This window comes from Pyxicephalus adspersus, chromosome Z, assembly GCF_032062135.1.
Source record: "Pyxicephalus adspersus chromosome Z, UCB_Pads_2.0, whole genome shotgun sequence".
Taxonomy (NCBI): domain Eukaryota; kingdom Metazoa; phylum Chordata; class Amphibia; order Anura; family Pyxicephalidae; genus Pyxicephalus; species Pyxicephalus adspersus.
The window spans coordinates 48,402,109-48,414,690 of NC_092871.1; the positions used below are offsets into that span (position 1 = coordinate 48,402,109).

Below are 12,582 nucleotides of genomic sequence, written 5' to 3' on the forward strand. Positions count from 1 at the left end.
GAACTGAGACAAGTTATCCACTGTTTTAGGATCAACACTAATAAGTTTCATGTCATGTTAATTTTTAACAGAATCTGGTTCGTTGGTGTGATTCCTCGCCTTGCAAAAATGGAGGAAAATGCTGGCAGACAAATAACCTTTATCGATGTGAATGTAACAGTGGCTGGACTGGATTGTATTGTGATGTGCCCAATGTCTCATGTGAGGTTGCTGCCCTACAGAGAAGTATGTTCAGAGCTTAATGGTGATATTCCTTTTATAAGAGTTAAAGCCAAACAGCTATATTTTTTTAATTTCTTTTTTCCTCGTGAGGGGAAAAAGTGTTTTAAGTTTCATGTCAGATGTTGCAACAAAATACACACATTTAGTAGCATGGGGAAGGTTTATAATGTCCACTAGGTTTGAATTGCTGTGTGTGTCTTTCTGTCCCAAGGGCATTAACAACATATTTTTTGTCCTAGTCCCTAAAAGTTAAGGTAAACTCCCTTTCCCATTAAGGGGGAAGACAACAAAAAAATGAATGATTCTTGTTCTCCATCCATACCCTCAGAAAATGTGTTGGCCAGAGCATAGCCTTACTTAAGGATTCTGAATTCAGTCTGTGTGCATCACATTTCTTTGCTGTATTCCTTCTAATATGACCTTTGTTTTTTTAGATGTGGATGTCAACAATCTGTGCCGCAATTCTGGGTCATGTAGGGACACTGGAAATACTCACTACTGCTTGTGCCAGCCTGGTTATACAGGAAGTTACTGTGAGGAGCAGGTGGACGAATGTTCTCCCAATCCATGCCAGAATGGAGCTACATGTACAGACTACCTAGGAGGCTACTCTTGTGAGGTGTGCCATCTCCTCAATGTATTTTCACAATACAGTTTGAATTCCTGACATGTTAGGTTTATTTGGAGCAGACAAAGCGGATCATCAAATCACATGTTTTGTTTTTGCCTTTCTTAGTGCGTAGCTGGATATCATGGTGTTAACTGCTCAGAGGAGATCAATGAATGTCACTCTCACCCTTGCCAGAATGGAGGAACTTGTATTGACCTTATCAACACTTACAAATGCTCCTGTCCCAGAGGAACTCAGGGTGAGTCAGGGAAACATCCCCTAAAATTTTTCTTTATTACCAAATTTTTTTGGATACTCCCTGTTCATGGAGTTTTACTTTTTCACCTATAATAAAAATGGTAGAGGGTGTTCTTTTGTTGGTAAAAAAACAAAATTACTTTTAAAGAGGACCTGTTTGAATTTGTTTAGTTCAAACTGACTTTGTTTCTGAATAATTAAAAATAAAAATATGCACAAAGAAATACCCTACCCCATTAACTAAAGTATTTTTTTTAGGTGTTCATTGTGAAATTAACATAGATGACTGCAATCCATTTTATGAAGGACCCAACCAAGAACCCAAATGTTTTAATGGTGGCAAGTGCGTTGACCGGGTAGGCGGGTACCACTGTAACTGTCTGCCGGGATTTGTTGGAGAGCGCTGTGAAGGAGACGTGAACGAGTGCCTGTCTAATCCTTGTGATGTCCGTGGAACACAGAACTGCGTACAGCTCATTAACGATTACCGATGTGAATGCAGACAGGGATTCACAGGTAAGAAACTAACCCTTGCTCTTTTTTTTGGCACTCATTGGTCCAATAGACTTTGTCTTTGTGGCTTATGATGCCTTACTTTTTGCCTAGGGAGACGCTGTGAGTCGCTACTTGATGGATGCAAAGCAAAACCATGCAGAAATGGAGGAACCTGCGCTATAGCCAGCAATACAGAGCGTGGTTTCATCTGCAAGTGTCCTGCGGTAAGTTTGTAGAGGTTTAGCATGTGATATCTATAGAAAGACCAGGTCTGTACAACTTTTAGTGTCGGGTTAACCCGGGTTGTGTAATGTGGACCTGTCATTTTCCAAATCCCGGAGTACGGTTTTAAACTTTTTCAACTCTTTTACTGAAGTTGGAAAAAAACAAGTAAAGGCAATATTTGTTCAAATTCCATCACTAGGCCATTGGAGAGAGGTTGTTGAAACTGGCTGAAAATGCAGAACAGAAGATCCTTCTGCAATTTTTTCTGTGTTGACCAATTCATACCCTTGCAATTTATACCTAGCAGTAATAAACAGAATCATTGTAGAGCCTTTAAATGAAAACACCAAATCTGACTGCCGCCATGTACACATGTAATTACAATGTATATTTTATAACAAGGCTTGAAACAAAAATCAAATTAAACTTTCCCTTTAAATGCATTATGAGCTTTTGAATGTCTCTGTTGCAGGGATTTGATGGCGCTACCTGTGAATATGACACTCGGATGTGTGGTAACCTGCAGTGTCTAAATGGTGGCACCTGTGTATCTACACTAAAGAGCCCCAAATGCTTGTGTGCCGAAGGGTTCACTGGTTTGGAGTGCCAACATTCAGTCAGCAGTTCTTGCAATCCCAATTCTTGCTATAACGGTGGCACATGCAAGTCACTTCCCCAGGAGCCGTTTTATCAGTGTATTTGTCCCAAGAATTTTAACGGTCTCTTCTGCCACATTTTGGACTACAACTTTGAAGGTGGTCCTGGCCAGGACATCATCCCACCGAAAATCAACGAAAAGTGTGAGAGCGACTTGTGTGCCAAACAAGCTGGAAACAAGATCTGCAATGCTCAGTGCAATAGTAATGCTTGTGGTTGGGATGGAGGAGATTGCTCGCTCGAATTCAATGACCCATGGAAGAACTGCTCACAGGCACTCCAGTGCTGGAAGTACTTCAATGACGACAAATGTGACTCACAGTGCAACAATGCAGGTTGCCTCTATGATGGTTTTGACTGCCAGAAAATTGAAGTCCAGTGCAAGTAAGTAGATTACAAAAAGAAATAAAAAAAAAAATCAGAAACAAAGTTATAGTTAGAAATTTTAGAACAGAATATATCCACATATTATAACAACATTGTTGTCAGAGAGACTCCACATGGGAAAATTCAGCAATATTTCATATACATCTAAAATTTTAAATTGTTAACTCTTGAACACAGACAACAACATGTAAGTCCCCTAATAAGCATATCCCTATTGTGTCTTTCTTTTTAATTAGTCCTCTTTATGACCAGTACTGCAAAGACCATTTCCAGGATGGGCACTGTGATCAAGGTTGCAACAATGCAGAGTGTGAATGGGATGGCCTGGACTGTGCCAACAACATGCCTGAAAAACTGGCAGATGGCACCTTGGTGGTGGTGGTCCTAATGACTCCAGAGGAGCTGAAGAACAATTCCTTTAATTTCCTCAGAGAGCTGAGCCGGATACTTCACACCAATGTTGTCTTCAAGAAGAATGAAAACAATGACTATATGATTTTCCCATACTATGGAAACAAGGAGGAGCTTAAGAAACATCACATTAAACGATCGGTGCCAGAATGGTCGGAAGGCCCCAGTGCCATATTAGGCAGTTTGAAGGATTCCCTGATTTCAAGACGGTATCGGAGAGAACTGGACCAGCTGGAAGTAAAAGGGTGAGCAAAAACTCTTTTAATATCAATCAAATTTTTATTAGCATCAGATTGACTAATAACTGCCACAATGGGGATATTTTCCTGCAATAGTTTGTCACTGCCCCTTCCCTGATGGTAAGATATTCCCTTCTAGTGCTAACAATGGCAGGCCAATTGTGAGTTTTTAGTGTAGCAGTTTGTGTGCTGACCCACCCAGTATAGTAACCTTCCCAACAGTAATTTAGTGCTATAGATTTGTGCACCTCCTAAAAGTAATGTGTTTTCTTTAAAAAAGCATGTGTCTGCTCCTCCCACATTGGTAGAATCTATTATGACACTGAGAGAGTGTGAGAGTGATTTGTGTCTCTGTCCCTCCAACAATGGTGAGATTTCCCTGATACCCCGACAATGCTAAAATTACATAAAAGTTCTAACCCTTCCTTATTCTATCCGGAAAAAAAATTATATGTCTTAGAATAAAATATCATTGTGCAACTAACTATTTTTCTTTATTCCTAACAGGTCAATTGTATACTTAGAAATAGATAACCGGCAATGTTTCCAGGCATCTTCCCAATGCTTTAACAGTGCAACAGATGTAGCAGCTTTTCTCGGGGCCCTTGCCTCTCTTGGGAACCTAGACATCCCGTATAAGATTGAAGCTGTAAAAAGTAAGTAGGGTACTAGAAAAGACTCAAACTTTTTACAGTTAGATACTAAAACTTCCTTTTTTTTGTACTCCCAGCTGGGTAAATAGCATACCTTTTTATGTTTCTTCTTCTTTTTTTTTTTTTTTCCCTAGATTTATAGATCAATCGTATACATGAGGTGGTAGAAACGGTATCTCTAAAATCCCACTTAAATCCTTCGTCTTAACAGCTCAATGAAAGCGCAGTGATATGAAGTTCATTAATCTCTTTTCTTAAAGGAGTAAAGCAAACCTGTCTCTTGATACTGCAGGCTGGGCCAAAAGAGAATTTTTAACAGTAATTTGCAATTCTGATGAGTTAAAGAAAATAACATTATTTCTATTTTTTTTCCTTTTGAAGATTGCTCCTTCTTTTATTAACAAATTCCCCTTCATTTTCCTTGTGTCGACGGTGTGAAATGCAGCTTTAATGTCTGTCTTACCAGGTCTGTTCTATTTTCCGTCAGGTGAAACGGCACCTCCACTACCCACCTCTCCACTGTATCCTGCTTTGGTTGTTGGAGCCGTCGCCCTCCTGCTGATCTTGCTTGTGGCCGGGGTCATTGTGAACAAGAAGAGACGGAGAGAGCATGGACACCTCTGGTTCCCAGAGGGATACACCGTGAAGGAGTCAAACAAGACAAAGAAACGAAGGGAGCCCCTTGGGGAAGATTCTGTGGGTTTAAAGTAAGTGAGAACTTTTTTTTTTTTTTTTTTTTTTTTTTTACTTTGTGACCTAATCTGTTTTTACAACCATAGAGTGTCATCTAATTTTTTTCCCTTGACTAATTAAGGCCTTTAAAGAATGGTGCAGAGGGTTCATTGATGGATGATAATCAGAATGAGTGGGGTGATGAAGAAACACTAGATAACAAGAGATTCAGAGTAAGTGTTTCCTTTAAACTATGCAAATTGTCTAATATTGCTTTTTTTGTGTGTAAAATATAAATGTCAGAGTCAATATATTTTTTAAGTTATATATGTTTATATTAAGTTTGCAGGATTTATGTTCAGTTTTTTACAAATATTCCAGGACCAACCAGCCACAAACCTAGTATTTTCTGGTCTTTGCATGATCACTGGTTATTGAAATCACTCATTGGTTTTATATATCATTCAAGGACTCCAGTGGTAAAATTACAAAAGCAAGTTATGGCATCACCCTACCCTGATGGTTTCATTGAAATGTAGAACTAACAAATATTTAGGGAGTACAGTGGTGTTAAATCTATGTGCTGAGAAACATTTTATGTAAATGTCAACACTGTGGAAGGGGCAGAGACACAAGGTGCTAGAGGGAAATCTTACCATTGTTAAAGGAGCATTAATGCAAGGTACTGTGGAAAAAGTGAGCATTGTTGGAGGGGAAATTCTTTCAACTATTCTGTGAAAATTTCATCATTCCAGAAAGGGCAAAGATACTACTGGTGGGAAATAAAATCTGCTTATTAAGGGATAGGCAGAGAAACTGCCACAGGGAAATCTTCATTTTAGTTCTCCAGAACAAGGGGACGCTGAAGGGTTATTCAACGCAACAGTTTCTACTTACAACCAAAAATTACTTTTTAGTGTATATGACCTTTAAAGAAAAATGCTAGCCTTATGTAAATTTTTCATCCTTGTAATCTGTTCTATTTTTATTTTTTTGCTTAGTTCGATGATTCTGTGTTGGTTCCTGACCTTAGCGATCAGACTGATCACAGACAATGGACCCAACAACATCTGGAAGCTGCTGATCTCCGACCTCCATCCATGGCACCCACACCACCGCAGGGAGAAATTGATGCCGACTGTATGGATGTCAATGTACGCGGACCAGGTAAGATGGCTGTTCAGATGCAGTCTTTCCTCTTCATAGTATAAGGGTTACCCTACCAAATTAAATGTATTCCATTTTATTTGCCCTTTGGCTAGTCACACTGGTTTATTGCCTGACATACAACTTCATTTAACATCTTAGATGGGCTATAAAGTGAAGATGTACACTAACTTCGATTTATAGTTGCCAATGTATCTGTGCTTGTCAATCCTTTGCAGATGGTTTCACTCCACTCATGATCGCTGCGTGCAGTGGAGGAGGCTTGGAAACTGGCAACAGTGAGGAGGATGAAGATGCGTCTGGCCAAATGATCTCAGACTTCATTGGTCAGGGTGCCAACCTACATAGCCAAACTGACCGCACTGGAGAGACAGCACTTCACCTGGCCGCCCGATATGCCCGTGCTGATGCCGCCAAACGATTGTTGGAATCCAGTGCAGATGCCAATGTGCAGGATAACATGGGGCGAACTCCACTTCATGCCGCTGTAGCCGCAGATGCCCAAGGTGTATTCCAGGTATGAACATTCTTTTTATGTCTATGGCAGGTTTAATATTTGGATTAGAGGAATTTCACACTGTGAGCTGTCATGTTTACAAGTTTTAGTGTGCCCTCCACCACCTTTAGTACTGTCCTGTTTTCAGAATCTCTGTGTATTGGGGAGTGAACACTGCTAATCAATGACTGACAAAAACGTGGAGTTCTGTTGTCTTCAGTCACTCTGATCAGACAGAAAGACTTGCTAAGAAACAAAGCACAGCCACTGGTAGCATTATGCAGGATCATAACATGTTTTATATACACAAATATGACTGTCCGATGTTTGCAAATAACTGCAAAGGTTTTTTATTTTGTTTCAGTTATACAAGAATATTTTACATTATGCTAAACATATTCTTATATAAGTTTTTAAATACGTTTTTAAAAGACACCCATTCTACTGTATAGGAAACTTGATATGAAAGCTTTCATGGGCTTCTTCTGAAAGTTCTAACTTCCTGGTAGTTTAGAATAAGCATGCAGCAAAACTTGACTGCATAACTGTTTTAGATTAGTGATGTTTTGAAGGTCAAGGGACAGTACCAAAACTGAGCATTCAACATACTTTTCTAAAGAATTAATCAATATTTTTGTAACACTTTATTTCATACAGATTCTTATCCGGAACAGAGCAACAGATCTTGATGCCCGTATGTATGATGGCACAACCCCACTGATCTTGGCAGCTCGCTTGGCAGTGGAAGGAATGGTTGAAGAACTTATCAACTCCCATGCTGATGTGAATGCAATCGATGAGTTGGGTAAGAATTTAGTGATCGATATCTCCTTTGTATTTGCATGCTTCAGTACTGTATTTGGTCCTTTCTGAAAAATATAAAATTTTGACCTTTTCACATTTTTTTTACAGGAAAATCTGCTTTGCACTGGGCTGCTGCAGTAAATAATGTGGATGCTGCAACAGTCCTGCTGAAGAATGGTGCCAATAAGGACATGCAAAACAATAAGGTATGAGTTGCTAAAAATTTAGGAGGCTTTCTTTTAGTTGTGGTTATTAAACCCCTAGGCAGTATTCCCAAGTGTGGCTCATGGTAAAAAAAATAACATGCTAAAAAAGGGTAACCCCGAGCCACACTAAGGGTATCTAAAAACAAGAATAAAAACCACCTGGTCCCATTAGCCTCCTCCGGTGTCCTTCTCATTTGTGCCCAACCTCGGGCCGTGTCCTTTGCCTTCGATCTACTGCCGGCGTGTGCACGTTCCCGGGGACGTCGGTGTGTGCGGGAGGCGCGTTGGGAAATTTATTTGAAATTTGAATCCAATACAAAGTAATCATTATATATTTCATTTCATTATATGTATTATATATGCTACTGTACAGTTTATTTACAGGTTTCAGTGTTTTTATGCTCCCTTAGTTTAACAGATTTTTGTGTTTTGTTTTTTTTTATTTAAAGTTTATTAAGTGTTTAAATATTGGATATATTTTAGTAAATTATGCCTAAGAATTATAAGTCTAAAGGGTAAAGTAAATCTCCATGCAAAACAATGAATCGCTTTTGGTGTAAAAATAAGGACAGAATTAGACCGCAAGGGGTGTTAATTTTACTTTATTAGACTTTTAACTAAAATGTCACTTTTGCATAGACAAACACTTTAATTATGTAATCTATTCTTTTCTCCTATTGTCATTTTTTTTTTCTTGTCACTCAATAATGACCTGAAACTAAGCGTTCTGGGCTAAAACACTCGCCTTTCTGAATATATTTTATATCCAGTATGGGTATTTTAGTAATCTGAAACCATTATATTTGCAGGAGGAGACTCCTTTGTTCCTGGCAGCAAGAGAAGGAAGCTATGAAACTGCTAAGGTGCTTTTGGATCACTTTGCGAACAGAGACATCACTGACCACATGGATAGGCTCCCCCGTGACATTGCACAGGAACGTATGCATCATGACATTGTCCGGTTGTTGGATGAATACAACTTAGTTAGGAGTCCTCAGTTACACAACGGTCAGCTGGGTGCTCCAACCTTATCCCCTCCCATCTGCTCCCCAAATGGCTATGTTGGGAATATGAAACCAGCAGTACAAGGGAAAAAGTCTCGAAAGCCTGGTACCAAGGCCCCTGGTTGTAAAGATTCTAAAGATATGAAGGCCAGGAGAAAAAAATCCCAGGAAGGAAAAAATGGACTCCTGGATTCAGGAAGTTCTGGTGTGTTATCTCCAGTTGACTCTTTGGAGTCACCTCATGGGTATTTGTCAGATGTCTCTTCTCCTCCTCTCATGACCTCTCCATTTCAGCAATCTCCACCAATGCCTCTTAACCCCCTCACTAACATGCAAGATGCTCATATTACCCTGAACCACCTAAATATGGCTACCAAGCAAGAAATGGTTGCTGGTTCCAACAGAATGGGCTTTGATGCTATGGCACCACGCCTTACGCATCTCTCTGTGTCCAGTCCCAGCACTGTTGTAAACAGTGCTTCAATGCAGTATACAGTGGGTGGTACACCTGCCATGAATGGGCATTGTGACTGGCTGACGAGGCTTCAGAATGAAATGGTAGTAAACCAATACAATCCTATGAGGGGTAACCTTCAACAAGGTAGCCACCAGCAAGCGCAGGCTCTACAACATGGCCTGATGACGTCTCTGCACAGTGGTGTACCGACTACTCTAACACATATGATGACCTACGCAGCCATGCCTAACACACGGATGACTAACCAACCTCAACTTATTCAAGCTCAACAGATTCAACAAATTCAGCAACAGAATTTACAGCTGCAGCAACAAAGTCTGCAACAACAGCAGCAACACAACAATCCAAACTCTGCATCTGGCAGCCATATAGGTGCACCGTTTTGTGGAAGTAATATAGCCCAATCAGAAATGCAGCAGATGACAGGTAATGGTCTACATGCTATAATCCCCCAGGACACCCAAATCCTTACTGCCTCCCTGCCAACAGCTCTCGCTCAGTCTATGACAACCACTCAGTTCCTGACGCCACCATCTCAACACAGTTACTCCTCTCCAATGGACAACACTCCAAACCACCAATTACAAGTGTCCGATCACCCATTCCTGACGCCATCTCCTGAGTCACCTGACCAGTGGTCAAGTTCCTCCCCGCATTCCAATATGTCTGACTGGTCAGAAGGTATATCAAGTCCACCTACAAACATACAATCCCAGCATAATCATATTCCAGAAGCTTTTAAATGAACTGCAAAGACTACAGCATTAAAGACAGGTTCAGTTTTTATTTGGGCAAATCTAAGACACTGGGATAGACTAAAAGACATTTTTATACAGTTTTTATATATAAGAGAATAAGACGGTTGCAGTTTTTTTTTATTTATTTATGTTCTTTTTATTCATGACACTGCCCTATTTTATTTATATATATTTTTTTTTTTCTTTTTACCATTGTAAAAAAAAAAATTACCTTTTTTATTTCAGTTTTTCAGAATTTCATGATATCCATGCCTTAACATAAAACATATAGAATATAGATTTTTTTACTGGGCAAAATTTTAACAAAGATTCCTGATTTAAAATGGCTATTTATTATGTGTTTTTCCATGGGTTGAAAACAAATGGCAAAGCAAAACCCTTGACATATATAGGTAAATATATGTATATAAAAAGAAAAGAGTGTACATGTTATAAACTGTAGAAAAAAAGTAATCATGATTTCTTTGGCCAATGTGTTACCTAAAAAATGTATAAACACTTCCAGTATTATGAAAGATTAGGTAAACTAGAATGTGTTTTAGAAAAAAATCTCCTTTTATATTAGCTAAATATTTTTTTTTCTCATAAAACAAAAAAATTTGCCAGATCATGTTTTGTACATGGTGCCAAGTTTAAAAAAAAAAAAAAAAAAAAAAAAGGCATCAGAAGAGTTTGCTGCTTGGTGCCCAAGAGGCTTTTTCTGTTCTTTTTATTTTACTGTAAAGTGTTAGCAGAAAAAATAGCACAACTTTAAAAAGGGCTTAAAAAGGTTGTGTTTGTCACCTTTTTGAAATGTGTATCTTTGAATTGTTTTATGATTGGTGTCTAAAGATTTGACATCATTTTCTCGAAGCTCTTGTCCCTCCAATTGGGACTGGTGCCTCGGCAAGACAAACACGAGTGGTCTTTGGTACAAGCCTGTGGCATGAGAATTTCTGTACATATCTATGGTAGATTTTGTTTAAAAAATCTTTGTGAATGTCCTGATTTATATCACATATCAGGTTGCATGTCACTGACACTTCTGGAAAGGAAGATACTAGAAAACATTAATCCAAACCAAAAACTTTACTCCATCAGATGCTAATTTCGAAAAATAATACTTTTGGACCTAAAACTGTGACCTTCAATTGTCTCCATTGCATTGGAACAGTTTAGGACAAAGTGCACAATCAAAATTCAGCCAGGTGGAACTATTAGTCTCATGAACATCTCTGATGTGGTATGTTGATAAGTATCAGGAGGACCAGGAGTCAATGTATAAAGAACAAAAAAATCAAAAATAAAACTAGATTGTAGTGCGGAAATAAACAAATGTATCTACCTGCAAAGTTGTAGTTTGCAAATACAGTGTATTTTGTTTTAATATGCTTTGTAAATGGATGTTTTTGGTATAATAAAAACAATATAAAACAAAACTTACAGATGCGTGTTCACAGTTTTGGTTCATAAAAAGCATTAAATATTCATCTATTTTTAGAAAGTATTTTTGAACGCTTTCCTTGTGGCATTTTAAAGGATCTATCACTGATGTTTATAGAATGTAAAAAATAATGCTATAGGAACAGCACAGTTTTCTAACACTGCAGGTTTTCTTGCACAGGAAATATAGGGGGAAACCTGTTTGTCCTTCCAAATGCTTTAACAAAAAAAAAAAAACATTCACATTTTTTGAGACACTACTCTGTGTGCATCAGAACTAAAACAAAAAATATTTTGAGCAATAATTGTTGCAGATTGAAATGGAAAAGTATTTTGTAATATGGAATATTGTTCCACCAAAAAAAGTCCATAAAAAGTATCTGCCAAGTACATGGTACAGCTATTGATTCCCTAAGATAATTTGGTTCCCTTACAAATACCTATAACCGTTTTGACAGCCACAACTGCACAAATCTGTTAGACTATAATAGGTCAGCTATATTCACTGCACCTACTATTAAATAAGTTTCCAGTTCATTTACCTTGAAACTACACAAATATATCCCTGAGTTCCCCTGAGTACGCCATATTGGCGAAACAGGTCGGGATAAAAAGAGACTGACTGATTACATGCGCATGATTTCAAGTATTATGTCTCCATAGACTGTATAAGAACAAACCATTTATCTATAGAAGTGTATGTATATAGCATGACATCTCACTCACCTCAAAGAATCTGTTGAAGTTGGGAACAAAGTCTAATTTCACTTCATATTTGGAACACTATTATTTGTAATAATTTAGATGTTGATACTGTTTGAAATACCTTTTCTAATATAATAAGCCAGAAAAAAAAAACCTCAAACATTTCCATTTTGATTTTATAACCTTGTTCCACCATTACATTATCACTAGAACTCTGTGCTTCTTTATCCAGCGCAAGCAGATTGTGGCTGCATTCTGGCTGCAGCAAGGTATTGTAAGAGGCCAGAGCATGGGTGTCTATGTACTTTAAATCTGGAAGTTTGGTTTTCAAAGGGGGATCTTAAGGTGGTTCAAAAAGGTATGTGATACTGTCAAGGTAGAAATGTAGTGTCCTATAGGGAGGATTTCCTTTTACTTTCAGTCCCATAGACACAACAGGAAATGCAAGGAAAGTCCTTCTGGACCGTCAACATTTCAAGGGCCTCAGAAGTTTTCCCTGCTAGTCCTTTTCCACTTAACAGTCCATATCTTGGATTGTCACCAAATTTCGGTTCCAGTGACGAGCCTGACTAGGAAATACAGTTAGGTCGATAAATATTTGGACAGAGACAACTTTTTTCTAATTTTGGTTCTGTACATTACCAAAATTAATTTTAAAAATGAAACAACTCAGATGTAATTGAACTGCAGACTTTCAGCTTTAACGCAGTGGG

The 12,582-nt window shown here is 38.4% G+C and overlaps 1 protein-coding gene across 1 annotated transcript in view; it reads left to right on the top strand.

Moving 5' to 3' along the window:
• Positions 1 to 11,164, top strand: part of NOTCH1 (notch receptor 1) — a 50,729-nt gene extending 39,565 nt beyond the window's left edge. The window contains exons 20-34 of the mRNA XM_072431191.1: positions 72 to 225; positions 657 to 841; positions 959 to 1,091; positions 1,349 to 1,606; positions 1,697 to 1,809; positions 2,283 to 2,851; positions 3,091 to 3,510; positions 4,012 to 4,160; positions 4,645 to 4,864; positions 4,972 to 5,062; positions 5,831 to 5,996; positions 6,215 to 6,513; positions 7,150 to 7,297; positions 7,405 to 7,502; positions 8,312 to 11,164. Of these exons, the coding sequence (XP_072287292.1) occupies positions 72 to 225; positions 657 to 841; positions 959 to 1,091; positions 1,349 to 1,606; positions 1,697 to 1,809; positions 2,283 to 2,851; positions 3,091 to 3,510; positions 4,012 to 4,160; positions 4,645 to 4,864; positions 4,972 to 5,062; positions 5,831 to 5,996; positions 6,215 to 6,513; positions 7,150 to 7,297; positions 7,405 to 7,502; positions 8,312 to 9,730 (4,422 nt within the window). The 3' untranslated portion in view covers positions 9,731 to 11,164. The remainder of the gene's footprint in view (positions 1 to 71; positions 226 to 656; positions 842 to 958; positions 1,092 to 1,348; positions 1,607 to 1,696; positions 1,810 to 2,282; positions 2,852 to 3,090; positions 3,511 to 4,011; positions 4,161 to 4,644; positions 4,865 to 4,971; positions 5,063 to 5,830; positions 5,997 to 6,214; positions 6,514 to 7,149; positions 7,298 to 7,404; positions 7,503 to 8,311) is intronic.
• Positions 11,165 to 12,582: the final 1,418 nt, after the last annotated feature.